Here is a 27799-nt window from a genome sequence, read left to right on the forward strand (position 1 = left end):
TGTGCCGGGCTGTGCCAGGGACAGGCACCGCCTCAGCCTGAGGGGAGCCCCAGTGCGTGTGTGGCCTGTGGCCCGCGGGCCCTGCCCGGCCGCCTGAGCGCCGCTCCCCACAGAGCTCATGGCAGCAGATGGGGAGGAGGAGCAGCCACGGCCGCTCGGTGCCCGTGCACTGACAGCCGCTCGAAGGAGGCGTGTCCCACATAGCCATGCTTGTTCTCACTTTAGGACGTACGTAAACCTTGCTCCTGGCAAGGCAATGTCTGTTCAGCGGCAGCAGTGGGCTCTGGCAGCTGAGTGCAGCGGAGAGGGGCAGGAAGGCTCCGCGTTTSCTGTCAGGCCGTGGCCCCTCTCTCTGGTCTCACAGCCAAAAATCTACACTGCCTCGATAAAGTAATGTAGTAGAGTGGAAGCCAGAGTGCCAGTCTTAATTTTAGTGCTGCAGTTCAGCCCTATAAATGTCCATGCTACTCTGTTGACCATTGTTTGAAAAGTAGTCATTTATATGTCATCTTATAGACTAATTGCAGATAAAATTTGGGCAAACTTGGAACAGGATATTTTACAGGCCTCGCAAAATAATTATGCTTGAAAGGAATGAAAAGGGACTGTCTTTACAAACAGATTCTGACTCTGGGGGTAAGACAAGGCTGATACTGAGAGAAGGAGGGGAACAATAGGAAGGATTTCCATAGGAATTCCACTGATTGGCTTACTCCACACGATAGACTACAAGAGCAGAGACACGGAGGTGTATATTGATTTATGAAAGGGGGAAATGTATGACAGAAGGGGGGGTTTCATTAGGCATTTTGGGGAACCTGTACCTCTCAAGTATCTCAGCCAATGGGGGAAGAGAAACTGGGATAAAAGAGGCTGTGTCCTCTAGCAGTTTGAGAGACCCCATGGGAAATGCCCATGATCTCTCCCTTTATTCGTGAATAAAGTTGTGGGACTCCTCTGTCTCCTTTTTGGATATAAACCTCTGGTCCTTGTGGATTAATTTTCCTGACATGCTGCTTTTTTGGGCTTGGCTGTATGCCTGCATATGTTACAACAAACCTGAACATCCCAGTTGTAGGAAAACCATGCAGATCAGGACCCCATGCATCTGTGAGCCCTCAGCTCCACTGCTAGCCTGAAGCAAGCATGCAGTGTGCTTTTTCCACAGAAATATGAAGAGACGGGATCTTGATSAAAGGGTATCAAGATAGCCCACTGGGATTCTCAGTTGTCTCAGCAAATTGATTATTCTCACAGATTTTAYAAGCTTTAAGGAATGAGTAAATAGGATAATGAAGCTTAGGCTCAGTCTTCCACTTTGTGATCAATGTGTATACTGTAAAAGTATTCCACAAACCTTTGAAGGGCATATGTGCTCTTGTTTTCAGAAAGAGTCGTCTGCTTTTGGGCAGCCTTTCCTCCCTGATGTTGTAGCCCAGGGTGTTGCAGCGGTTCTTCCTACAGCTGAGGCACAGTCCTTTGTTGAAAGTGTTGATGTCATTGCACCAGTAAGCTGTGCTTTGCTTGTCCTTGTGCAGCAGAGAGTCGATGAACAAATGAACTGACCTCTCATGGGCACATTTCACAGTTTGAGTGATGCCTGAAAAATGCAAACAACAAAATTTCACATGCTCTTGTTTCTTTTTCCCACGTCACCTGCAGAGGATTACTGTAGCCAAATAGAAACATGTTATTGTTTTCTCCTCCTACCCTTTACTACACCTTGCCTCAGAAATAATGCATTGTAGCAATTTTACTTATAGGATCATTCAAAATAGAATGACTGAACTCCATGATAATAAAATTGAATAATTTCCTGCTTAAGCTTCTCTAGCCTAACTGTATCAGACTGTAAATATCAACCTTGATTTAATTRTTCTGGCTCTTTTGGTCAATAGAAAATACCATTTGAGTTGATATGTAGTTTTTCAGATCATGCCACATTAGAGACAGCAGTCTCATTCTGAATTGTTGAACTCCTCTATTGGGTTGTGCATGTTTAGGCAGCAACATCATATTCTGTCCCTGTTRGACTGACAAACTCTTATGTTGATTTTTCTTGCAGCTACTACTTGGAAAAAATGAGCAAAAATTTTATTACATGCAGTAAAAAATATTAAWTAGGTCTTCTATTATGAGAAGTATGGTTTTGTTAGTTAAGTGCTATCAAATTCTAAAAATTATTTTGTGCAATCAGGATATATCACAATGGGCTGTTTTATCTGTTCACTGATAAACTTTCGAGCTGATGCTTGGTTTCACATTTGTCACAATTTATCTTCTCACAAATAAGGCACAAATCTAGGCATTGTATGATGATAGTTGAGAAATACTTCTGCAGTTCCAGGTGCTGAGGGAGCAAGGCTCTTTTGGGGGTTTTCAGTGAACACTTCTGGTTGTCACTGTGCATCAGGATCTTTTTCAATATGTTGCATCAGTTTCTCTATATGTTTATGTTTAGGTACATTGGAAATAAGTTTCTATAAATAAAAACTAGCCTGGAACACTGGCAGTCGTGTCCTAGAGAGAGTGTTATCTGTGCAGTCAAAGGACATGGAATAGAGAAAAGGTGAACTAAGAAGGTGAGTAGTACAGACCTGTGTTTTATTTGATTTGAAGTAATTAATGGCACACTAGACAAAKCTGGCTTAATTAGAATAAATTTTCTCATCTCTCCTACTGCTGAAACAAATACCATTAGATTATTCAGAGGTRCCTGACAGCAGGATGCTCATGGCCTCATTTTCACGAGTACTAGGCAGCTCAATTCCTTACTGGAATCAGTAAAACCAATATGAACTCAAGACATGTAAAAATCACAAAACTGATCTCTAAACAAGAAAACACTTTGCATATGAGGGGTGATAAGAGTGGTAATACTTAGATGCTGCTTGAGACCACAGTTATGTAGTTTCTCAGAGAAAACCAGTACAGCTGTACCACTGCCTCCCRCTCTGTGCTGCTGGTTCTTACCAGTGATCCCGAATTGTGCAATGTGGTTGTACACATGCAGGATGTGACAGCCAGGCTGGAAGGTGCCTCCGTTGGGATAAAAGTCAAAATGAGCCACAGGCTGCTTGATGCCAACACTGAGGCCCATGTGCTGTTTAGTGAAGGTATGAATTGCATCTACAAAGTTTGCATCATCTGGAGATAAACGGTCTGTTGGTGACATTCCTTCAAACAAGGGACCAGCAGGGTCAAGGCCTGCAATAAATGCAAATAATCCCGTTGTTATATACTGCAGACKTTCTGTTCCAGTGCTGTAAGAAGTCTGTGATAAATGTTTGAAAACAGGTAGCACACGTATTTTACAGTATTTTTTACATATTTAGATCTGATAGAGACTAACAAGAAGACTCRTTCCGCAGGGAGTACGGGGTTACACCTAAAGCAAACACAGTAACAAACAGTAACTGGGGCCAGCACAAGGAGACAGGCCCAGAGACAGATGTGTTTGTCAGAGACAAACCCTGCTGGCTGCCAGCGTCACTTGAGGGACCTTTACGTAATTTTGTTCTTTCAAACTCTAGAGGTCGTGTGTTTCAGAAGCCCTTTGGAAGACACCACTCCCACTACAAGCTTGACTTTTAGCCCACATTTGGGACCTGAAACTTTAAAAAGCTCCACTTACTGCCTGAAAGGGCTATATGTCTGTTAGATTTTATGGATAATAATTCTTCAACTTGAAAAATCTTCAAGGCAGATTATTACAGTAATAAGAAAAAYAATACACCACTCAGAGAGTCTTGCTGATTTTTGTTTTCTGGAATTTTTTGAACATTGCTCTTCTTGGTCAGCAATTGATTTAGGAAGAGAACTTTGTGCTTACTTTAAAGGTACGTTCAGCTTTGAGACCAAGCTTCTAAATTTGATATTCTTCAGTTGATACTATGGAATAATATAGTTTCATAAATATAACCAGACAGRCAGCAAGTAGAGAAGTCCCCCTGAAGGCATACATTTCTTTTTAGCTTTAATAACTTCTATCAATATCAATTTTTGGAGCTTATTGTTACAAGTCTAAATAACTTTTGTTGAAGAATGCATAGAGCTGTTACAATCATGTGTTCTAAARTTTTTTATTTATCCATAATCAAGGTTTTATGTACTAATAAGGTTTGAACAAGCAGCACATACATTGGTGTAATATCATGATATATTTTGTAAAATCAGCTTCTTGGCACGCAGATACTGCCACAAGAACTGATTGTGTAAGAGGCTGTGGTATGTGGCAATGAATCCAAGATCAGAATTGCAACTTCRAAGTACAGCCATGCATATTTGCCTCACTCCTAAATCTGATATGACTCCTAAAGTAAAATGTTTTCTCTGATAAATTAAATGTTGGTGTTGTGGGTCTTGTGTAAAATGTGCTTCTGTTTTAATTTAGTTTGGGTTTTACAAACTGTCATTGTGCGTTAGATGAGGTACTGTATACAGTATATACAGATGAGGCACTGTATAATGATATTATAAATGTATTTTCATTRCACTCATCATTTGCACAGTTACAAAACATTGCAGAAGGTTCAGAATGTCCCTAGTCAAAACAGTCAAGTGTTAGGGTTAACTTTGTTTACTTTAAACATCTACTAGGGACACTCTAATGATATGTTTGTTGTAAAATGTAATCCAGAACTCATTTTTGACACAGGAGAACTGGCTTGAATTCACTTTATGAACATTGTTCCTCAATTGAAAACCCAAGCACAGTCAATTTCCTTACTATATTTTTAAAATTGCTTGCTAACTATGAACAGTGTATTTGAATGACTTTGGGTCAATACAGTGGCCAGAGATCCAAGGTTAGTGRTTAACATTTAGTTTAAGGTGTCACTGGGAATGGATACAAGATATATTCATGCAACTTGAGACTTTAGTTTATGATTTCTGGCCCACAYGCTTGTGTTTACTATATGCTATAATTTGGACTGAGGTAGAAAAGATCGAAGATAGAAATGCTATGAGACATAATTTTGAAAAATATTTTCATTAAGTTTTCTAAATCTAATTTCTAAACCAATGAGATGAAATTTCTTAACTGTGCTGAAGATTGTTATTCCACAGCTAATTGTCGATATGACATTGATGTATCCAATATCTTTATAACCTGATTCAATTGACTGTTATTTTTCTTAAAGTTGCAAGTCTTTTACCTGTAATTCTTCCAATCTTTTTTGTACCACTGATAAAACTTCCAGCAAATCCTGAAACATGAGCTCCCAGGCTGTACCCAATTAGATGAGCATTGCTTCTGGAAAATTGAATGGATTCCTGGAAGACAGTGGCAACTTGATTTAGATGAAGAAATGTGGAAAGCAAACTGAAATATTTATTAYAAACTAGGAATACTGTGAATTATAACACAAGAAATTTGTATGTTGATGGTGGTCAAATAAGGTGCATGAATCATTCAGTAAATTTCTATTGGCTGAGTGTTATTCCTTGCTTTTTTAATGGAGTAGGAAAAGGCCACACATTTGGTCATTGCTAATTATCTTCTATACACAGGAAAATCATTAACACAGATAGTGGGATTTTTGTTGTTGTTTGTTGCAAATGATGCAGATGTTCTCTACCTTTTGTCTGCAGCATTTGGCTTTATTATAATCCTCTATAAAAAGTGCCTTGCTTTCTTTTCTGATGAGATACCAGCACAAGCCAAACTAAAGGGATGAAAATGTTGATCAGACAAAAAAATGAAATGTTGATCAGACAAAATGAAACAGCAGTGATATTTCTTCTACAAAGATGTGTAATGGATTTGTAACAAACCTATTGAAGCAGAATTGCCCTTCTTTCTACTAATCAATGCTGTGTACATCTTATACATTTCACCTGAGCTGCAAGGCTCAAAGTTTTTCTGACATGTAAAGAAAAATGTGGCATAATTTGATTGCAGGAAAGGTAAACCTGTTTAAAATTTATTTATGAATGTTGCCTGTTCCAGTGGAGTGGCTGTGCAGTCTCAATATCTGTCTCTTCTGAAGACAGGTGAAACTTGGCAGACTTCTTTTGAGAGAGACAGCTTTTAGAAATCACAAGATCTGACCAATTTTCTTGTCAGATGGTGTTTAAATKGATGCTATTGAGGCTGTTACTTATCATGCCCTATTAATTCTTGGACTAGGAGCACTAATATTTAGTTATTGTTTATTCTTTATTAAAATGTTGTGCAGCACTGCAGTTTTTGTTACATCCATTGAAATAATCATTTGCCTATAAGCAGACAGAAGCATAGTGAAAWGATAGTTGTATGAGTTGGAATTGAGGGGGTTTTAACTGTTAAACTCTGGAGGGGTGCTTCTCAATATGAGGAAGGTTTACTGGTTGAACGCACTCAATGCTGTGAACATTTATGATATATTTAAATTCTGAAACACATCACAAGAGAATCTGCCTACAATACTGGAGCAAGGAGTCATTTATTCAAGCCTTGATTTGTTTGTTGACACTAGAGAAATCACAGACTGTCTTTATTGTTGACAATGTGGTGTGTTCTCTTGGGAACTGATCAAAGTCCACCATTTGATTCATTCAATAAACAGCTTAAAATATTACTTTAGGCTCCAGCAATTTAAATGATGTTTGACCAAGAGCTAATGTTTCTTCTAACATCACAATGAAAAACAGTGACTCTGACTCTCTTGCATTCTTTTTTGTTCCTGCTGTCCCTAACAGGGCGTGGTACCTGACAGCTTTTTCTAGCCCTGCTATTCCTGCTTAGACCTTCAATGCTATTTGCTACAAGCCTTTCAGCCTTGCAGTGCATTTCTCCTCCACCTTACGCCTCACCATATTTTAAGTAATGTATTCAAAAATTCTTTATCAGGTATAGAAGTATAATTTAATTTCAAATTTAAAAGCTTAGTATTAAGAGATTGATACAATRAAAGTTGCTTAGAGTTCTTGGGTTGTATGAGTAATTCTCATTCTGCTGTTTGCTTTCTGCCTTTCCTTAAATAGTGCTGGAGATCAGTAATCCCTTGAAGACTTGTCTGCAGCCTCTTCAATCCAGCCATGGCCACTGCTCCCCATGCAGCAGGAGTTTTGATAAATACTCACTGCATTAGTGTGGGTCTGTACTCAATGCTGCCTCCGTGTCATCTGCTTTGGGAAGCATGGGCTCTTGAAAGGGCTTCCTTTACATTCTGGCTCTCATAGCCATTACTTTATCCTAATCTTTAGGAAACTGCAGCAAAAATCAGACATGGTGTCAGGATTGAATTCTGCATTAAAAACAGAAGTGGAGCACAGATAACATAAACCCATTTTCTTGTTCTAATGACTTGCAAATGATGATGTCAGCCTGTTTTCTATGTGTGGAACAATGTCAGCTGTCTACACAAAGTAGCAGGAAATTACCTCACCTCTTAAGATATACAAAAATATTTTCATAACAAGACCACTTGCTTTTTCCTCTTGCATGATGAAAGTTTTATGAAGTTATATAAAAGTTTATGGAAGAAAAATGTGCACCTCATTAAAGAAACACAAGTGACTGAAATGAAAGCATTAGCAAGCACAGTATTTCAARAAGGTTGTGGAAGTGTAAGAACAAATAGTCTTTTCCAGAGAAATGTGTTGATCTGGGAGTTCTTACCTCCAGCCATTCCAGGAATTGTGCTATCTCCTGTCCAATGTGGCGTGTGTTCTGTACAGCAATGGGGTAGTGCTGGTGAGCCAGTGTGAGCCAGTCTGCAATGATGACGTTCATTTGTTTATGCTGCGACTTCAGAGCTGCTGCCATTTTCCAAATCCAGCTTTCTAATATCCCATCCACCTGGTATAATTGARAAAAAAATACCCAAACAATAAGAAAACCCTTATTATGGGAAAGCAGTGTCTGTCAGCAAAAAACATTATATGAACAGGGAGTAATTAATGCTCATAACTAGATTTTGGGAGCTTTGGTGCTGAGAATCTTTATGGTTTGGAGGACCAAAAAATTAAGAGTCAATATGATAAGTGTATAATAGTGTATGTTTTGTAATATAAACTCTTACCAGTGAAAATTATGTCCCAAAATACTTAAACTCATCTGGAGATAAACAGTAGTACTGGTTAAAAAGAAAGACAGAAATGCCCAGAAAATATCTGATTGCATTCAAGAGCAGACTGTCCCTGTAAGTATAAACTATAAGAATTGGARAAGGAAAGCTGGAGGATTGCAGACCAGCAGGCATTTTTCTTCTCTAGCCATCCCATTTTGAAAGCTGCTTTTTTGAGTCATTCTTTTTTGAATACCTGGTTACAATTTTCTTGCATCAAAGTATCTTTCTGATTTGGTGGGCTATTGCTACTCTAGTTGCATATATTTCCTCAATTGATAAAATATCTTTATCTCTTCTAGTGTAACAGAATTTGGGAGTCTCTGAGTTTCCACACACACTTGTCCAAGAGCCCAACACTTCTGCAAATTAAGTAAATGAGAATGATGAACTTCAATGGGAGCAGCTTCAGGCCTGTGGTTTGAGGAGGGTGTAGGTTTGGAACAAATTTTTCTTTGTGAGGCTTGAMTCTTATTTGCTAAGGAAATTATATGTATCTAATTTTTAAGGGGGTAGTATGAATCTGTCTTACATGCTAAGYGAGTTTTGTGCATTGTGGGGAGTGTTCAAAGTTCCTTTGCATGTTTGCAGATGCACATGAAAGATCCATTGTGCCACCTTATGTGATGCCATTGGTTCTAGGASAATTAAAGGTTCTGTTAAAATGACTTAATTTCTTATGCTACTTTTCGTTTCTTTTTCAACTGATAAGCTGCTGARAAGTCACTCTTAGTATTGGTATGCTTTTGAGAAAGCATTTTTGTGGTGAATGGGTTTTCTACAGTTTAACTTGAAGCAGTTCAGTGATAATTCATTGATGTTGAAAGCTTCGCTTTCAGCTGAAGGGGACTGTGGAGAAGTTCTTTTTAAAGGTGTATCTGTGAGAAAGATGTGGGGATATTGTGGGCACTTTTCAAGAAGTCTGTAAATATCTGGCAGTGAACATATCAAAGAAATGAAACTGGTATTCAGCTCTCCAGGGCATAGCACATTAACTCAGCTACTTCTTCAAGCTCTACTGGCTTTAAACCAGGGCTGAATTTAATCCTTGTCATGTGAGWCCCATGTGAAAAATTGCTTGTCGAGTGTTACTTCAGAATCTGTTGGGAATATCCATTTTGTATTTTTTTCTAGCYATGATAGCTACCAGTGAAATCTATCTTCTTTGTATCACAACCTTACTTCTGARACTTCGGTAGCATAATGAGATGGAAAGTATATCAAAATGGATGTAATTGAAATTAAAAATAAAATGTGTGTTCGTACCGACCAGCCATGGACAATCATCACCAGAGGAAGAGAGGCATTGAAACTGCATTTGTCAAGAGTCTCCARCTGATTAACAAAAATCTGGCAGCTGTCTTCAGCTGTATCTGTATARAGTCGAAATTTGGTTTCTACTTTTTGGCGCTCTTTCTTTGTTGTAGCGTGTTCACTCTGTGATCCCAGTGCCTCTGAAATGAAATTTGTGACAACAGTCATAATAAAAAGGAATTGAAAACTGGAAGAAGTCAATAATGCAACACAGTTTGTAAAACAGTAAATGAGTAAGTGTGGAACTCTTCCTATGTGCAATTGTTGCCTACTCCAGGTGGGCCTAAGCTGTACATTTTGGGTCAAAAAAGTGATCCCTGTCAAAGTCTAAGATGTCTAGATRTGCCTCTGAGTCCCCCTATGTGAACAATAACAGTTACACAAGAATAGTGATCTGATTGCTATGGGTGTTTACAGAATGCATAAGTATTGTAAAATCACAGTACAGGTGCTGTGACTTCACCATGTGGTGCATGCACTTTCAGAGCCTTTAACTCTGCAGAGATTTCTACTAAGGTGCATTTGCTCTAATTGCTAAGCAAGAATCCTTACATTRAAATAACCATTTTGTTCAGCGCTATGACTGCTTCAAGACCTGGGTGATTGCTTAAAACTATCCGACCACATAATAAATTATTCTTTTTCTCTGAAAAGGCAAGATGAAATGCTCTTCTTTTAGTTGTAATATTTTTGATGGTTTTGTTTTTAGATAAAATAGCTTGGTGCATTTAGGACAGCATTTTTAGAAATGTCTGTTAAGTAAGAAAGTGGGGTCAGTGTGAACTGTGGTCTTACAATATTATGAGCTTAGGAAAAAAAACATAAATAAAAAACCCCATAAAAATAAATAAAGCTTACAAAAAACACCTTGTGACATGCAAGCCTTTCTAGTGAGACTTCAGAGTATTTATTTAACTGAAAAACCCCATATAATAAATTATTATTTAAGTTAGAAAAAATGGGGTTCAGTAGAAGATAAGGGTTGATGAGCTAGACAAGAGAGAGGTTACAGTTTCTAATGTTAGAAAGGAAACGTTCCTTGGAGTTCCTTGGGGGCAGTTTTTTGGCTAATCTTGTTTTAATATTTTCCTTAAAGAAGTGGCAGCAAAGGTATAAGATTGACAAAATATGGGAGTCCCTTGCTAATATTGGGAAAACCAAACAATTAAACATTAAGAGCTAGATGGCACCTCAAAAATACAGCAAGAGAAACTGGTGGAAATCTACTGTGAAGTGCAAGGTCATACAGTTGATAGGAATTTCTCTATAAATGGGGCTCATAAATTGGAAGTGACACAAGGATAAAAAAAACTTGACTGAAGTAATCAATAACAAAACTGACCATGAGTCACTGCTACCTTTTTACTGTGAAAAAGGAAAATATAATTCCAAAATGCATTAAGGTAGATGGTTTTGGTAGGAAGGGAGGATGGCAGTGACAGTAAGTAAAGGCAGCTGTTAACCACATCCAGAACARTGTGCATAGCTCTTGTTGACAGGTGTGTTTGTGAGAAAGATGTGGGGATATAATGAGCACTTTTCAAGAAGTTTGTAAATATCTGGCAGTGAATATATCAGAGAAATGTAACTGGTAGCTTCATTTCAAATGAAATTGTTTGTTCGGGTGCCACCAATTCCATCTGCAATAGCTGCTCACCAGCATCACTGAAATGGTCAGGGAGGAGGCTTTTGTTTTAATTAGACCCAACAAGTCATGAAATATTATCGGAGGTGAAAATCAAATATTTTATTTAATGAGAAGTTAAAATTATCTGTATCAGAACAGAACTGAATTTAGTTAAATTTTAGTTCTTACTTTTCTTGCATAGAAGTTCCTTAATAAAGCATTAATAACAGGAAAATTGTATTTTGTCTTCAGAGTCAGCACATTTAGTGGGGTTTTTTTGGGTTTTCTTTTTTTTGTACATGGCAACTCTTATATCTGTTGATATTTTTAGAAAATATCTAAAATCATATACTATTCCTTTCTGTATTGTATCTGCAAATCTTTCCTGGGATTCTGTGATATTGTTCTCTTGATGAGATTTTGGTAGTTTACAAGGAACATATGAAACATTTACAGGGGAGACCTTGTCCTGCAAACATATTTTGTGACATGAAACTCCCATGTTTAAATATTTGCAGTAGCAGCATCTTGTGATGCACAATACAATGAACCTTAATGTGGAAGTATTCTGGGTTTAGGTCAGACTGATTTTGTCACATCAGTCTTGTTACAAACATTATTTAATGTTTAATTTCAGTGTAATGATAAAACATGATAAAACACTATATTTAATTTGTTTAAGTGCATGACAATTCTGTCAAGAAAACTCCTAAACTGACCTGCACTGGATGTGCATTGTTTTCTGTTTGTTGCTAATTATYGTTCATTCCAATTAACTCCAGGCAATGTTATGTTTCATAGCTGGGAAATGTTGTTGAAGAAATTTGTTYACCCTTGTACAAGAGCTGAAATTTAAAAAGCTTCAAAGTTACAGAAGTTTTGGTTGATAACATTTGTAGCTTCAATGCCTCACATTTTCCTTTCAGGACRTTTTTAACTATCGTAGGACTGAGTATGATAATTTCTCTCTTACCATATCCATTTAAGAGAATTTCTATTGGATTTTTTTTTCATCCTGCAGAGGACTTAGTTTCTGAAATAAGTAATATCAGGAAAGAGTAAATCTAGATAAAGAGCTGAAAATTAGAAAAAGCTTTTATGATGTTGATATTCTTAATGTCCGGTTTATTTAGCCTTTGGTGAGTSGTCTCTACACAAAAAATAAGCATTGTGTTCTATTTTTAGCATAAAAAGAAAAACAAGCAAACACAAAAGTAACTTGTGCCTGTTCCATTGTACAAAGAAATCCTTTCTTTGTTTAATGCCTTGTTTTCATTTTCTTTTTGTTCTCTCAGTGTTTGTGCAATGCAAAGGTGCTTTGTCACTCTGGACTGTTGGTACATTCTCCAGAAAACAAGGCTAATAAAGGGGTGCTTTCTTTAGACACTGGCTGGAAAGTGCTGTGGTGCTTCAATGGCTGAGCACTGGTTTGCTGGTAAGTCTGGGACAGGGGATTAAAAATACGGCTTGAGCTTTTTCTTGGCTGTGAAAAGTTAGAATTTCCTGTAGGATCTGTTGTGTTATTKCACAAGGAACTGCTTCAATCTGTTTATCTATGTAATGACTTGGAGAAGGAAATAGTGTCTGAAGAGCCTGGCTTCTACAGCAGACTTCTGCTGAAAATGTCATACCAGTGACAGGGCCACAGGGAACTGGGAAGTTTCATAGGTCAGTTTGCAAAAACAACACAATTAAASTGCTAAAGATTTTTTTCATGGTCATTGAAGTTGAGCATGCAGAGATCTTATTGAGCCTCCAAAAAGTTTTGCTTTTGAAAAATACCAGGTGGGCGGGGATCCTACCTTAACATGGGTTCTTTCAGCAAAAGCAATGCAGGGTGGCCACACTGATCCATGTGCTTCCAAAACTACCTTCCAACAGAGCAGCACAGTAAYCATGAGCAAGAAGAGTTATTGTGAACTCTTGACACCCCAAAGGAGTTCAGCCCTTTATCTTTACTTTGTGTTAATGATGTTTCTGTGAGGTGCAGTAAAGACTAAAAGTTAGCTCTGAAGGCATCATATGCCTTGTTTTGGTTGCTCCAGAGTCCCAGACAAGACAAGACAGTCAAAACTAAGGTCTATTGTACTTAAATTTTTTCATCTCCTCATGCAGTTCCTTTGTATTTTCTTTCTCCTTAACTTGCACCTTGCCAAATGAGAAGTAGATATCACTCAGCAAACAATGAATTAAAAAAAAAGCAAGTAAGCAATAAAAAGCAAAAGCTATGACAATTGGATTAAATATTATCAAGTCTGTTTAGAAAAAAACTTTTTGAAAAARAAGCTTGCCTTTCTGTTCAAGTTTAAGTGAATGATGAGATTAGACATGAATAGGTACTAGATAAATAATTAGATTMTCTGTCTGAAAAGTATCAGTTTTCTGAGCTGTCATTTTTTGTTTCTCTTGTCTTCTATGCCTGCAGGCATGCCAAAGGTAAGATAACAAGCTCACCGTGAGTGTAGTTTGTACTCAAACAGCCATAGAGGGAAAGTAGAGATGAATGTTGTTAGTCCTCTGATAACACTTTTAACCCTCTGTTGGAAAATCCAAGAGGAGAGCATATAAAATTGCACATTTCATACTGACTGTCTTCTCTGTGTGTGCCATGGCTTTCAAACCATCAAAACAGTGCTACTAGCAGGTGGCAWTTGTGAGTCTTGAAACTGGAGAAGGATGTGTCTGAAAAGAGGCCAATCTAAAATTCACTGGGGCTGGTACCATGGTTTTGTTAGTGAGGCAATGGCACTGTCAATGAAAAGTGTGTGAGATGCCTGTCAAAAATCAGCTCKGTAGTTATCAGGGATGATTCTGTCTGTGACACTTTACTATTAAAGTGCAGAGGATACCTTCTTGTTTTCTTTGAAAATCAGATCCATTCAATGTCTACCAAAAGCGGAATTTTGAATTCTTTGCTGAAACACAACATTGGCAAATCTCTGTTTTCTGGTGTCTAAATACTGCTGACCTTTCATGAAGATCAGGCACTTCTACCATGTTTTGTAGCACAGTGGTCTGAGAAAATCTGTAAAAACTCATTCTACTATTGAACAAAGGAAGAGTTTTCTGTTGTGCTCTCCCTGGATCTCCCACATTTGTGTTCATTATTTACCTGGGCTATTTGCAGAAGGAGTGAGGAATGTGGAAATTTGTTTGTTGATGTGATTATCAGCAACCTTGTTAGCACTGTCAGCATAAATCCATATCCCTATCACTTTCTGGTTACTTCTATTCAGAATTAATTTCTATGTGCATGTAATTGGAGAAAGAGAATTAGATATTTTGTTCAGTAATGGCAGAATCATGATTTAAAAGAAGTTGTTAACATGTTAATACAGAGTTTAGACGTAGATGATATTTCTCTCTCTCTTTGTCAAAATTGGAATGCTTCCTAAAGGAAAAGTAATTTGAAAAAATACCCAGTATTACATTCATAGCATATTCAAGAACTGTAAAATATATTCAGAATATTCAGTACAGGTCATTGTTTAGTACAATTTGTTTGCTTGGTGGTCTAAGACATAAAGGAGTGCAACCTACTTTCAGAAGTTGCTTATATCAAAGAATTTGATAAAAGAACCTTGTCAGTTAATTTTTAATTCTCTACATATGTATTGTGTGTGGCTGTTTATTTGAAAATGCCTCTTCTGAATTCATTTGGTCAGATGATAGAGACAGGAACTCTTTCTGTTCCTAAGAGTGCCTTAAGTGGGAGCATTTGGGGATCTGGAGAATAAAACGACAACATCAAACAAAAGTCTAGCTAGAAAATCTTGAAGAAGGTGGCAAAACAGATCAAATGTCATGTTTTGGTTTCCGCATGCTATTGTGTGTTTCAACTATTCAGAGATATATCTCAAGTTATTTATGATTCAAGTAATACATTTCTATTCAATGCATTCAAAAGGAGAAATAAAATGCAGTGTAATGTGTCTTTTAAGATAAAAAATAGTAGGTTATCCTTTTGCTATGTATTATTTATATGTGTTAGAGTATTAGAATATGGTTTTTTTTCCCTTTTATTTCTATATTTGTTTTTCTGTCATTGATTTTGAACACTGGGTTGCTTCAAAATTCTCTGAAGAATCACATCTTTTTACTCCTTGTGCCATACTACTTTACTCTTTCTCTTCAATGTAAAACCCTCCTTACTATGTGAAATTTGAAAACTTATTTTTCACATCTTCTTTATTTAGAATCAACTATTGAAGTGAAAATTAGAACAGAAGGCAAAGCAATAACACCCACTCTCCAAACTGTTAACTGTGCTGTAGTCCTTTTATATCAGGTGAAAACTTCATGAAAGAATGCTGGTCCTCAAAGCTTGCTATCTATTTTATTGTCTGATTAAATTAGGTCAATAAATTTCCCTCTTTTCTATCCTTCATTGTGGCATAATTTGTACATATAATTTAAATCTCCACTAAAAATGTGAGTTTAAATACAATAATCAATGGATTTGTGAGATTGTTGTTGTGAGGAACAGGGAATTAAACCAGCAGTGGCCCTTGAGAGCTCAGCTGCAGCCCCGGCAGGACAATGCATCCAAGACTCTCTCTTCTCTTGAAAAGTGTGCAGGAGGAGGCACCAGCCACACAAATCACATTGTTTGTGGGCTAACAGGCACACCGGCCTCTCAGTTGTCTCATCTAGAGTCAAATCTTCTAAACGTGAGCCTTTAAGTGCTATTTGTGTAGTGCAGAATTGCTAAATTGAAATTAATACCCGAGTGCTTTAATCTGACATTATCTGAATTTTCTTAACCAAAATCGTGGGTGGTGAAATGATTCTCCTTGAGACATGTAGTTAATAATCTGTGTTATCCCTCACTGGGTGTGATGTRGGAATGAAGTATTTATATAAGGTTAGTTGGAAACTGGAAACACCCAAGAGAAATTCAGCGAGGATTACTGAGMACTGCTTAGTCAGGAGATCTATGACCTGGCAATGGTTGGTGATTTGGGGGAAGTGCTGTGTGTGTAAACTTCCCCTGCTGAGTGTGCACCTTCTTTTGGCAACTGCTCCTGAGGGCTGAACAGAAAGAGCCTGGGTTTCATCCACTRCTGCCACTCTTCTGTTTGATGTAGAGCTCCACCTGGCATTACTTTTGACAGATTTTGGCTGGTTTTTAAAACGGAAACAACTTGTGAAAACAGCTTTGGGAAAACATATCAGTTGAAAACTTTTCATTCCTTTTCACATCCAAATTAGCAGTGTTAATATTTGCTGTTCAGAATTACTAATTATCTGGAAAAAGCTGTTAATTTCAAGTAGTTAAAAAAATAATGCTGAAATCTTTCCTGAAGTCCTGTGAAAACTATTACAGAATATATTATTTTGTGTAATACTTGATACTGTCTGCATTGTACAATGGAAAATGTCCTAAAAGTATTAATGACGTAGAAAATTTTAATAGGAGTTTTATCCCTTTTACCCAGAATGCCAGACACCTTTGCACACTGTGATTCCAGTCATAAGGAAAATATGTATAAAATGATCAAATCTGTTTTTTAAAAGTCATGATGCTAAGGTCCAGTGAGTTAGATGGCTAGACATGTGATTTGTGTCTCATTCAATGCCTTAAATCTCAATTTCAAGAGAAATAAAGCTGTCTCTTGGCMGCACTGCAAGGGCACACAGTGCTGCAATTTTAACCTGTTACTGCAGTGACAGGGAGAATTCAGTTTCTGGGCCTCTGGCAGTATTTCAGGTTTGGGTGCAGAATTCCAAATTTGAGATGAGGAAGGAGAAAAATACTTGTTTTGTTTCCTGGTAACTTGAGAATTTGTATGTTTTTAAGGTGTTTTGAGACCAAAACTCTGGAAACCAGTAGCAGTAAATATGTGTAAGAGGGCAGTAAAATAGTGCTATGTAACTATATAATGATATGTAAGAGAATAATTTGGTTCATAATTGTACATTATAACTATATAATTTATATAATGTTCTCACATAGTGCTGTGTAAAATATGTATGTATTAATATACACAGAAWTGTGTTTATTAATAAAAATATATATACATGGTTGTAAATGCTATTTATAAATACTACAATGCTTACATGTGCCTGATAAAGCATATTGCATTTTCCTCATTATTACAGCATTTAATATGAGTGAAACATTACTTTTGGTGTTTGTCTTAGAAGATTCAAGTGTTTAGTATTCAGAGACCACATATATAAAATATCCAATGTCTTAATCTTTGCTGTGCATCTGTGCATTGCTGAGCACTTTTTCCAGGCCAGAGCATGGTTCCTAATGCAGATGAAGGACATGTGAACTGAACAGCTGCAGTAGGTTGGATAACCTTCAAAATGCTTCAAGGCATAAGTCAACCACTAATTTTCAAGATAAACTCAAWTTTTTTTCCTAGATCATTCAGTATTGATATCTATCTGACCAGATTTTTAGGGTCTCTAGGTAGATCTGTTATTTCAGTTCCTGYAGTCCTAGATATTTGAATTTTGACAACAGTATGTCACATTGATGGAAATTTTAACATTCATTTTCATGTGGCTTATTTTTTATTTTTATGGGGTTTTTTTAGCAGTTGGAGACTGCCATGAACCGAATTGGGAAGATATAATTTGCTTTCTATATTTTGAACATAAAGAAATTGATGAACAAAACCTCGGTGTTCCAAAGTGAATGATAGTATGATTGTTATGTATTTGATTTTTAGGACACCTGAAAGCACACAACTCATTGTGCTAAATCTATTGCCAAACAACTGGGAAAATAAATGTGTGATCTGCAAGTATTATTCTGAAAATTTGGAATTCCAGTTCCAAAACGTGCCTCCCAATAATTTGCACTAAGCRGAAGTTGACAGGAGAATGAACTGAATGCCAGGGGCAAACAAAGGATTCTGCAGGGGTAGAACAATCCAGGGATGCTTATGTTTGCCATGATTTTGGTCTGTGAACAGAGAATTTCAGYCTCCCAGTAGGTCAAACTGTTTTCGTGAACAACATGTTCCTGATGATAAATACTATAATTCAAGCAAAAATGCATTCCCCAACCCCCCCCATTTACTATTGTTTTCTTATTTGGGATGAGATTTTATTTTATGACTGGTTTCCATGTTGGAAATATGAACTTCCTTATTTCATCAGCTGCTCTTGCTCATTGTCTTTCAACTTCCCAGCTTCACAGGTTTGTGAATATCAGAAGATAAATAATTCCCTGGAGTTTCTTTGATCTCTGCTTGGAATATCTTGTTGATGAGAAATGTATCATAAAATAACTGAACTATGAACGAGTTGTTGAAATTTTTCACACATTAGATTTGCTGGTGGATGTTTAATGAAGTGGCCTTGTGTTCTGTCACCAGGAGTTGTTCAACAGAATAAAACACGTCAGAACCATGAAAGTGTGCTGAGGCCAAGTTCGCTTTGCAAAGCAAAATTGATCTGCCTTAGYGGAAAAAATTCAACAAACATGGACAATATTAAATTTTACTATAAGCTTCTGGTGTTTATAAGTTTCAAGTATTAAACCTTTCCAAAAGGAGTGTTTGTTTTGCTAAGTGAGGCCTCATTTTCCAGAAGTGGAAATGTAGGGATTTTGATTGTGATATTTGCTGGGATCAAAAAAGAAAAATCCTCCATAAACTTAAAGGTGAGGATAAGATCATTAAACAATGGATATATTAAATCAGACRGTCTGAAAAACTCAGGCAAAGTCAAGAATTCAGTTGCCAGGGAAGATGTTTAGAATTGGTCTCAAAACAGCAAGGATAACAAAAAGCCTGCAAATTTCCCTTTCGAGAGATTAATTTAAARTATTTTGAGCAATGTGAAAAGAAATTGATGTATTTATGCTGTTTCATTCTTTTCTAAATGTTAGCTTTTTGATTGAGCCTATCTATATTCTACTTGTGTTTTGAGATATTCATTTCACAAGGCTTTCTGGACTCATATAAATAATCCATGTAATGTACACATGAGTACAATTTCCCTGAATCTAATAACTGAGAGCTGTTATTTGCTTTGTAGTAGTACCTAGAAGCCTGTTCAGGATAGGCAAATATTGTAGCAAATATTACCAACCATCCACGATTAGGGGATCAGGTTTTCTTCCCCTGAGAATCAAATTGATTTAGCAGAATTTTTGGTGAATTTGGCTCATGTCCTTAAGCTTCATTTCAGGGGTCTTTAGATATGTGTCCCTCTAAATCAAGTTCTTATTCTTAACTCTTTAAGTTTATAATCTTAAGTCTTTAAGGTAATCTTATATATTTAGCTGGCATATTGAAGCTGGTATTAAAAAAGTTGCAAGACTGGATGTACAAAGCCCAGTGGGAGTGGGCATACATGACTGAGGGTGGAGGCATTSAGAATCAGCCACTGCTGCTGCTCAAGGAGCTGGCTGCTGAGACTCTGAGGCTTTCCAGGTGCTGRGGATCCCTGCTGAGGTTTGCTGGGCAGGGATGCTCTGCTGCCTCTTGGAGGCTCTTGTGATACCGAGTCCCTCCAGGCTGTGCACTGTCAGATTTTGCTCTGTAGGCACATTAGACTCATGAAAATTTTGCTGGTGAGGGAGGAATCCCAGCTTCTAAGTCAGGGTCCAGGCCTGGTCCCAGGAATTGTACATCCATGGAGGCAACAACAATAAATGCAGAGGACCCAATTYCCCGTACCTCATCATTTCAGCCATGATTCTAACACTCATTYGATTGTGTTCCCTCAGCCAACATGYGAAAATGAATTTTTCTTTCCACTGGAAAACACTTAGTTTGCTGTTGGCTTAGCAAGATAAAGACTCCTGCAGAAACTGGCTAAATCAGCATAAGGAATAAGAAAATAGCTCACAGGACTATCAAGGAAATTCTTCCAAAACCTCCAAATGTGAAAATYAAATGGAAGCAGGATGCATCTAAAGACTTAAAGCAAAAGGTTTGACACCCAAAAGCAGTGAGTTTAGAAAAATTTACATTTTGAYTTACTCAAGATTGTTCTGTGAGAAATAACACAGCCCACTTAAACCTTTTCTTATTTTTCTATTAGCATGAGAAAAGGTATCTTTGAAAGTACCTGAAAAGCTGATTTTATAATCCCTGTATTCATTTGCCTAGCACAGAGTCTGYAGCCTCAGAAGTTAAAAATTCTCTGAATAGTTACAGACCAATTGTATTTGAGCAACAATGTGAAACTTCATAGAAGTGGCTGWAAAAACCTAATGAGATGTTCCTCTTTAGTGCTGGAGAGTGCAGCACAGCCAAAAAGCCTCATGAATGCAGTGTAGGGGAAAGGAGCAATTTGCTGTCAATCCAGAAAAGGCCATCTCACGTTCACAAGCCCTGAAGAGAGATCAGTGGCTCAGCTGAACAGCCAGATAGCCAATTTTGCTGCTTGGTGAGCAGCTGCCCTTGCTGAACGGGGTAAACCTACAGAAAGCACCGGGACARCGTCAGAGTGGCAGATTTTTCCAGCCCTTCTATGTAAAGTGTGGATGTGACACATAAAGGCATAAATTAGCTGCATTAGGGCCCACAGTAGAAAGGGACAAGGCTGAACTGTGGGCTTGTTCCTGTAATTCTCTGGGCAGGGCCACTCCACAGGGTGCAGCAACAGCTGGGTGCCACTGCAGATCCAAATATCATAACTCTGGGTCTCTGGGAACAGAAGGAGTAACTGGGAGTAACTGGGARCAAAGCAGTAACTGAGGAGCCAGAAACTTGAGTGCACAAATATGGAAATTACCTTTCTGCATTGTTCTCTTAACTACTCAAGTTTGTCAAAAGCTGTTTTTACCATATTGTGCATAGGTGGTGCACATAACACTGTAACTTATGCTTCTGACTTTGGTTGGCATGTTTTATCTAGAATCTGTCATTTTTTGTAGGGCAAAGAAAGTGGTACTGCTATTCATATGCAAAGAATTAAAGACACAAAATGGGAGGGAATCTTGTATCAAACAGTAGTTAAAAGTTCTTCCAGAAGGCTTCTTTCTTTTCACTATATACGAATTCCCTTTGCAGTTTAAAACCATCTTTTTTTTTTTTTTTTTCTTTTTAAAAAAACTTTTGTAACAATAGAAACAAAACTATTTGGATGCTGAGTTTCCTTTGTATATGAGAACCTGAATGTGCTTTAGAGTGTATTCAGAGCATATTACAGCAGTGGACTGGTATCTTTGTCTGCATCCATCTGTGCCAGCAAAGAGGTTACCACCTCCGGCTTTTTGTCACCTCCCACCTGCCAGATATTACCATCCTTACTGTTTTGTTGCCAGTGCTCCAATGTTGCCCATTTGCTGCAACGGAAATAAGCTAGGTTACCTCACATAACCTGTGTTAACACTTTAAACTGGTCTAATTTGTATTGCTTGAAAGAAATTAGGGTATGTTTATGTGAACTGATCTACTACAGGAGCTGGATAAAAGCRGTAGCTGTCAGGAAATGATAGAAGTGGGTTGAGTGCTACAGGCAGKGATCCTTGACTGAACAAGGATGTTTGTTCATGGCCTCACATACATCCAATCATTTGCTAACTTCTGGAAAGCTGCCTCACTAATATTTACTCTTCATTCCTTACATTTTCAAAATGGAGATCAGRTACATTGGCTTGTTTTTAATGCTCACTCAGTTCTACTATGGACATTTATAATCTTTTCAGTGTAGTACAAATATACAGAAATTAGCTATAAATAGACCAAACCCATGCATTTTATTGTCATTTTCTAGCAAGCAGTAATATCAATTTATCCAATTTCTGTGGGTAGAAATAATTTCTAATAGTTCACTTTTATTAAACAACAGAAAGCTCTGTGATAATCTCAAGGCTTTCTTTCATCTTTAAACCATCATGTGGTTCATCTCTAGTGACTGATCTGGTAGTACAGTCAAAAGGTTRCACAGATAAACAGAATTATTTGCTTCTACATGTCATGCCTGGAACACCAAGTAGGTGAATTTTATTAACCTTGTTATTTGGCACTACATTTGAGTTCAACCTAGAATTCTCAGAGCAACATTTTTACATAAAAACAAAGCTATAATAGTCATAGTTTATGTGGCTAAGTCACAGAAGGTGATAATGTGTTATACACTGCCAGAACATTTTATTTTCCAAGTCTCCTCTCTCCAGTTCATTGCATAATTTCCTTTTCCCTGTGGTCCATCCCTTCAAAGCTGTGATAATATCCAGTAAAYATTCATATCAGATCCTAATTTTTAAAAAGCACATTGTGTTTAGTATTTGCTTTAGAAAATATAGCCTCCTATTGCATTGGGGTGTTTAATGTGGATTGAGAAAATCTAGATACGCAGTTCCAATCTTCCCTGTCATATAGCAAAGCAACCAAACATAGCACAGTGACGTGTGTTTTCCAAAAAAAGATGCTGTGTGTCATGCTGCACATGGGACATTCATCCTGTCATCAGAGCAAGTTCTGGAGCTGGWGACTCTCCAGTCTCCCTGAATGTCTTCATGTCTTGACACTGAAACATCAAACCAAACCAAATTCATCACCACCTCTTGGTCAGGACAAGTTTGCATGATAAAAGAAGTGATCTCAGAGTGGATAATGCTTTTTAGGCTGAAATAATGTGAATGGTTGAGTGCCAGCTGCCAGCACTGCCTTTGTCCACTGCAGAGTCAGCTCCAGCCAAGTTTGTTTTCATTCATGTCTGCATCTTGGCTGAGGAATGACATTTCTGGTAAAAAATAGGAATTGAGTGGAGCACCACCAGCCTACTAATGAACCCCAGGCTTCCTCACAGCTGCTGGTGGGCCAGTGAATCCTGCTGAATGAACCACAGAGCATTTTGACAAGGGGCCATGTGCCACAGTGCACACCATCCAGTTAGCAGATTCTCCTTGGACACCTCTTTTGAAAAATGCAGAAAAAAATCTATAGGAAAAGCCCAGTTTATTCCAACAGGGCAACGGTTTTCTTGGGCTTATCAAAAGCTGGTAAGTGTAATGAAACCAGCAGGGGCAGTTGGAGACACAATTTTGAGTTAAGGAAATGTGCACAAACTGCATTCTGCCCTTTACTGACACGGAACAATGATAGCAGAAATATTCTGTGTCAGTCTCTCACTGTTCYAGTGCTCTCCATATGGAAGAGAGGAATAGATTTAAAGTGCATCCACACTGATATCTGGGACAATGTGGGAATTAATGATGTAGTGACACAGAGGCAAAGGTCTGTGCATCCACCTTCCCTGGCACAGCACATCAGACTCTTGTCTGTGCTGCTGAGTTTTTCCTCTCCAAGGTGCACATCATGAATCTCAGTTGTAAAGACTGTAACTATTTTCTTTCTGTTCAGCAATAAGAGAAGAAATGAACACTGGATGATCTTTAGCCAGGCAGTTATAAGTGTTGTTTTRTTCTCTTTGAAAGATAACATGGCATGTTTAATTTAAGAAAAAACAGTTGTTCAAGATGAATAAAACGTTTTWAAAAAGGAAACAATGTTGCTTGCARTAATTTTTTTACTGCTTGACCAGACACTTGAAAAATTTATTTCTAGCAGAAAAAAAAGGGATGCATTTAAACTTAATTAATCACAGAAATAGTTCTTGCTAGACTGAAACTACTGGGAAACAGATTTGGAGGCTGCTGGGGGAAACCTTGGTTAGTGAGTCCTTTTGTATTGAGTGAGCAGGAGAGTGTGGCCATGAGATCAAGCTTGGGAATATTACTGCTGTCTTCTCTTTTTTTCCAAATAACATATCTCTGGTTTGGAAATTAAAAAAAAAAGAACAACAACTCAGTCCTAATAGAGTTTTGGATGGCTATAGCTATGGTAAACAAATTGATAGGGYGTTTGAATTTTAGATTTATAGAATTATTGATTTTTCTATGAATTTTATGTAAATATGTCCAAATAGGAACTTAGAAAATATGTTTATTTTCCCGTGAATGAAAATGCTACTGTATTTCTGCCAAAATGTTAGGGAGGTACTGAATTAGTTAGTTTTGTAATTATTTATTCTGCAGAGCCGTAATAATTAAAATGACTTTACCTYATCCTAAGGAAATAAAGAAAAATAACTTCAATCAACCATCAAGAATATGACAAGACAGTGGAAAGTGGCAGAAGATGGTGAGTGATAATTTAATTATAGGAAAAAAAMCCCAGCTTATACTGAGCTAATTGAAAAGAAAGTCAAGGGGAACTTTAAAGAAAAAAAACTAAAACATCCTCTGCACCACTCCACACCAAATTTACTTCAGTGCTATGATTGTTGTCCTGCCTGTTTTGAGTGTTCCTAKTGTAATCTGGACAATGCAGACAGAGTGAGAATTTATAATCAAATTCAGTGTGGGGCACATTTTGGCTGCTGTTGTTGACAGCAATGGGTGACTACCTGTGTTCTTCACTTTCCAGGCATCATGTCTACTATTGCTGATGGTACATCGTTGTGATTGCATTTAATGATTAAATTGACATGTAAGATCTCGCTGTTTGTTGGGTTTGTTTTTTTTTTGATTGGATATTCTTGTGGGTTTTTTTCAAGTATTTGCCAAATAATGGATGATCCATATGCAGCTGTTGATAGCTGCTGTGTATTATTGCTTCTCAGGCCCCTGTAGCTATCAGCTGGAGATACATCACATGTTTTCTGTGGGGGCTGGCTCAGTTGTTAGAAATGCAAGTGAAGCTATTTGTTGCCTTTTTTATTCATTTTGTTTTGCAGCAGTGTCATGGGTTTTGTTCAGATTTATGGGAGACTGCCTAGACTAAACAACTGACATTGCAAGCAGCAAAAGTCACACTCTACTTGGTTCATTTTGAATTAGAACCATCTATTACCCCTCCATAGTGAGTTTAATAACTCCCATAATTTTCTGCATAGATTTGCATAAAAGGCATGTTATTTTTTAAATGAAAAATACATGTTCTTCTACTTGGACCTGACAAATCTATTAGCCATACCTTCCATTAAGAGGAGAAAGAGCTTCCTTTATTTTGAACAAGTTCTTTCCTAGCCTTTAAGGTAATTAGCTGTAATTACGCTTCTATGTAATGACAGTGCTGATATTCTAAGTATCCTGAATTTTAACTTCATGCAGCACTTATTCAAATTTCTGTGAGGCTGTACAGACCTGAGGTAGTGCTCTGTGTTGTAGCCACCTTTTGGGTCATATTTGTTGAAATACGGGGGGAATTATTCCTTAAAATGGATCATCATTTTGTCCTAAGCATAGTTCTTAGTCTTTCAGTTTTAGTGCTTCTTTTATTAGCAGCTTTACAATTTACTTAATCCTGGGCAAGGGCTTTTTGGGAATGGAAAGAGGGATTTTTTTTGGCTTTTATTAACAAACCTAATACTCTTACATAGATATAAGCTTATTTTTGGGGACAGGCTCTGCTACACAAGCACTTTTTAGGTGTCACCTTTCTGGACAGAGCTCTACAGGACAAGTAGAATAATTGGGTAACATAAAAGATTTGCAGTTGTTTATACAATCGCTGTCACWGGGGTTCATTTTATAAAACTGTCCTGGGAGATCCTCAGCCATCCATGTCAGCTGAACTTTGCTAGTCTGCACACTTAACTGACCTGTAATTTTCACATCAAAATATTTTTATGTTTATTTCCCGGTATATCAGATTGAACTKCAGAACATGCTGGAAGCATCCCAGGAATCACAAGAGAGATCACAAGAGCAGGGCAGTGTTTCTCACAGTGCTTCAGAATGTTTGCAGTTCCAACTAGAATTGAGTGGGAATGAAGTAACATTAAATTTGTCAAAAATTCGTGACTTTTAAATTTAGTTTTAATTGTTCTTTAYTTGTTAGAGTCTAGTCAGTGATTTTCAGGATGGTCTCTGTTTTTCCTTCACATATGCAGAAAAATTTGCTTACTCCCAATGGAGTTCTCTGAGCTCAGCTTTTCCTGGCAAATTTAGATAATKAAATGTTATTTATCTGAAATATATGCCTGAAATATATGTGGAAGTGAAAAGAAATAAAATTTAAATATTTCTCTTCAAATTCTAGATAGAATTCAATTATTCCTTCTCATTAGTAGTGGAGAATAGGAGGACTATAAACATGCCATGAGAAGATGAGCTTCTCATCCACATTAACTTATTTCTTTTGTCCCTGACATAAAGTTGAAAGAAACAATCTTTGTATGAGGTCAAAAGTTTCCAGCTCARTTCTGATCACCTATTTATATTTCTGCTATCCTGAAGTGCAGATGGAAACAGAATAGTCCAGTTGGTTCATCATCTTTTAAAGAAGAGTCCCCAGGCCAGTCCCTGGTGGGTCTGAAATGGAAGTTGAATGGGGAAAAAAAAAAAAGAAAAAAACTTCATAGATTCCTCATTCTTTTTTTTTTTTTTTTTTTCCAATAGGTTGTTAATAAAACCTAAAAACTGTTTGAGTCATAATCTTGCTATAGTTCTGCTTGGACCATATATTCCTCTGGACACAAAGCATATTCCATCGTGTGTCTGCAGTGCAAAATTATCCCAAAGGGCAGAGACAGCAGCAGCCCATGGCCAAAGGAGTTTCTATGAATTCCTTTATTCCTTCAGTCAGGTATTTGCTGTGTTCTGTTGAATGTAGTTTGGCAGTCAAGCATACAAAGTTTACTGTAGCATTTCAGCCTACGATAGAGAGCTGCTCCCTGGMACTGAAGAACCCTAAACCTCCCAGGCCACAGATTACAATTGAATCAGCTTTCTTCATTTTGTCCTTGGCTGGCAGGATGGCAATGTGTAAGCAAACAGAGATTTTGACCAGCATGCAAGGAACATGCCCAGCCAATCCAGCACACTACATGTACAATAGATGTGTGTAGGTGTGCAAACACAGGTTCCATTACAGCAGCAGGCCTGGCCACCTCCTTTCTTCCCACGCCTGCAAGGATTGTGACTTAACTGGTGCTGTGCTTTGCTCTGCAGCTTGGAAAGATAACTCTGTCTGGAGGCAGAAATTAAGTCAGTGTAGCTTTGAGATATGCCTAAGAGCCTTTATGAGTTTAAATCCTGCTGCTGCTGTATTAGTGTGGGACTAGATGTGCCCAGGGCATGTTTTCTGAACATCATTCATTTAAACAAGAGGCTGCAGTGGTTGTGCATGTGATACTAGAAGTGAGTATTTAAGAAAGATGTTGCTGACTCACAGACCTGTCAGATAAAAGCAATATTCAGACAGGACACAATAACTGACCTTTTGCCAGCTTGAATATAAAGTTAACTTTCAGTAGGACTGAGCAGACTGTACTGAAAAGGAAGGCAGAGTTCTTGTGGAGAAAGAAATATGAAGTCTGGAGACAGAGACAAGCTTTGRGTGACTTATGGGATCTCTGATAAAACCATTGCTCAGCAAATAGGAGCTCTTAAAAATAATTCTCTATTTGTATTGTTCTGTTTGTCTTTTAATATAACTGTGAGCCAAACATATTAGTACACAGGATAATTTGATGCACAGCCCAGGAACTGTTAGCTGAGGCCCATCATCTCTGCGGTGGAGGGGAAAATAACACCTTGGCCAAAGAAGCAAGAGAGCTGGAATCTGAGATAATGGTAGTGCAAAATGAGAGAATAAACATCTCTTCAAACATTATGGAGGATGCCYAAAATTTGCCTAGGTGGCTAGGCCTTCCTCTAAAAGCCATGTTGCAACAGATTAATTTAAGCAGCAAAGCTTCATAGAATCTCAGAATATGCTGAGTTGGAATAATGATCATTGAGTCGAAGAATCYATRTACCTGAGASCATTGTCTGAATACATCCTGAACTCAGACAGGCTTGGTATGTTGTTCTTTTTGCTATGGAGGCAGACCAGTCTCTTTCAGACAGCCAACCATTACGACAGGATGAAATACTTCT

The 27799-nt window shown here is 37.6% G+C and overlaps 1 protein-coding gene across 2 annotated transcripts in view; it reads right to left on the reverse strand.

The window, feature by feature from the left end:
- LIPC (lipase C, hepatic type) overlaps nt 1–27799 on the reverse strand; it is a 52933-nt gene that overhangs the window by 7775 nt on the left and 17359 nt on the right. The window contains exons 2-6 of one of the 2 annotated variants that reach the window (XM_057382763.1): nt 9321–9508; nt 7607–7786; nt 5160–5277; nt 2974–3207; nt 1358–1600 (exon numbers count right to left, since the gene is read on the reverse strand). In XM_057382763.1, coding sequence (XP_057238746.1) covers nt 1358–1600; nt 2974–3207; nt 5160–5277; nt 7607–7786; nt 9321–9508 — 963 coding nt within the window. The remainder of the gene's footprint in view (nt 1–1357; nt 1601–2973; nt 3208–5159; nt 5278–7606; nt 7787–9320; nt 9509–27799) is intronic. The other variant, XM_057382764.1, reaches the window with a different exon arrangement.

The sequence above is a fragment of the Malurus melanocephalus genome, unplaced genomic scaffold (genome assembly GCF_030028575.1).
Source record: "Malurus melanocephalus ecotype Western Australia unplaced genomic scaffold, MMel_1.1 scaffold_586, whole genome shotgun sequence".
Classification (NCBI taxonomy): domain Eukaryota; kingdom Metazoa; phylum Chordata; class Aves; order Passeriformes; family Maluridae; genus Malurus; species Malurus melanocephalus.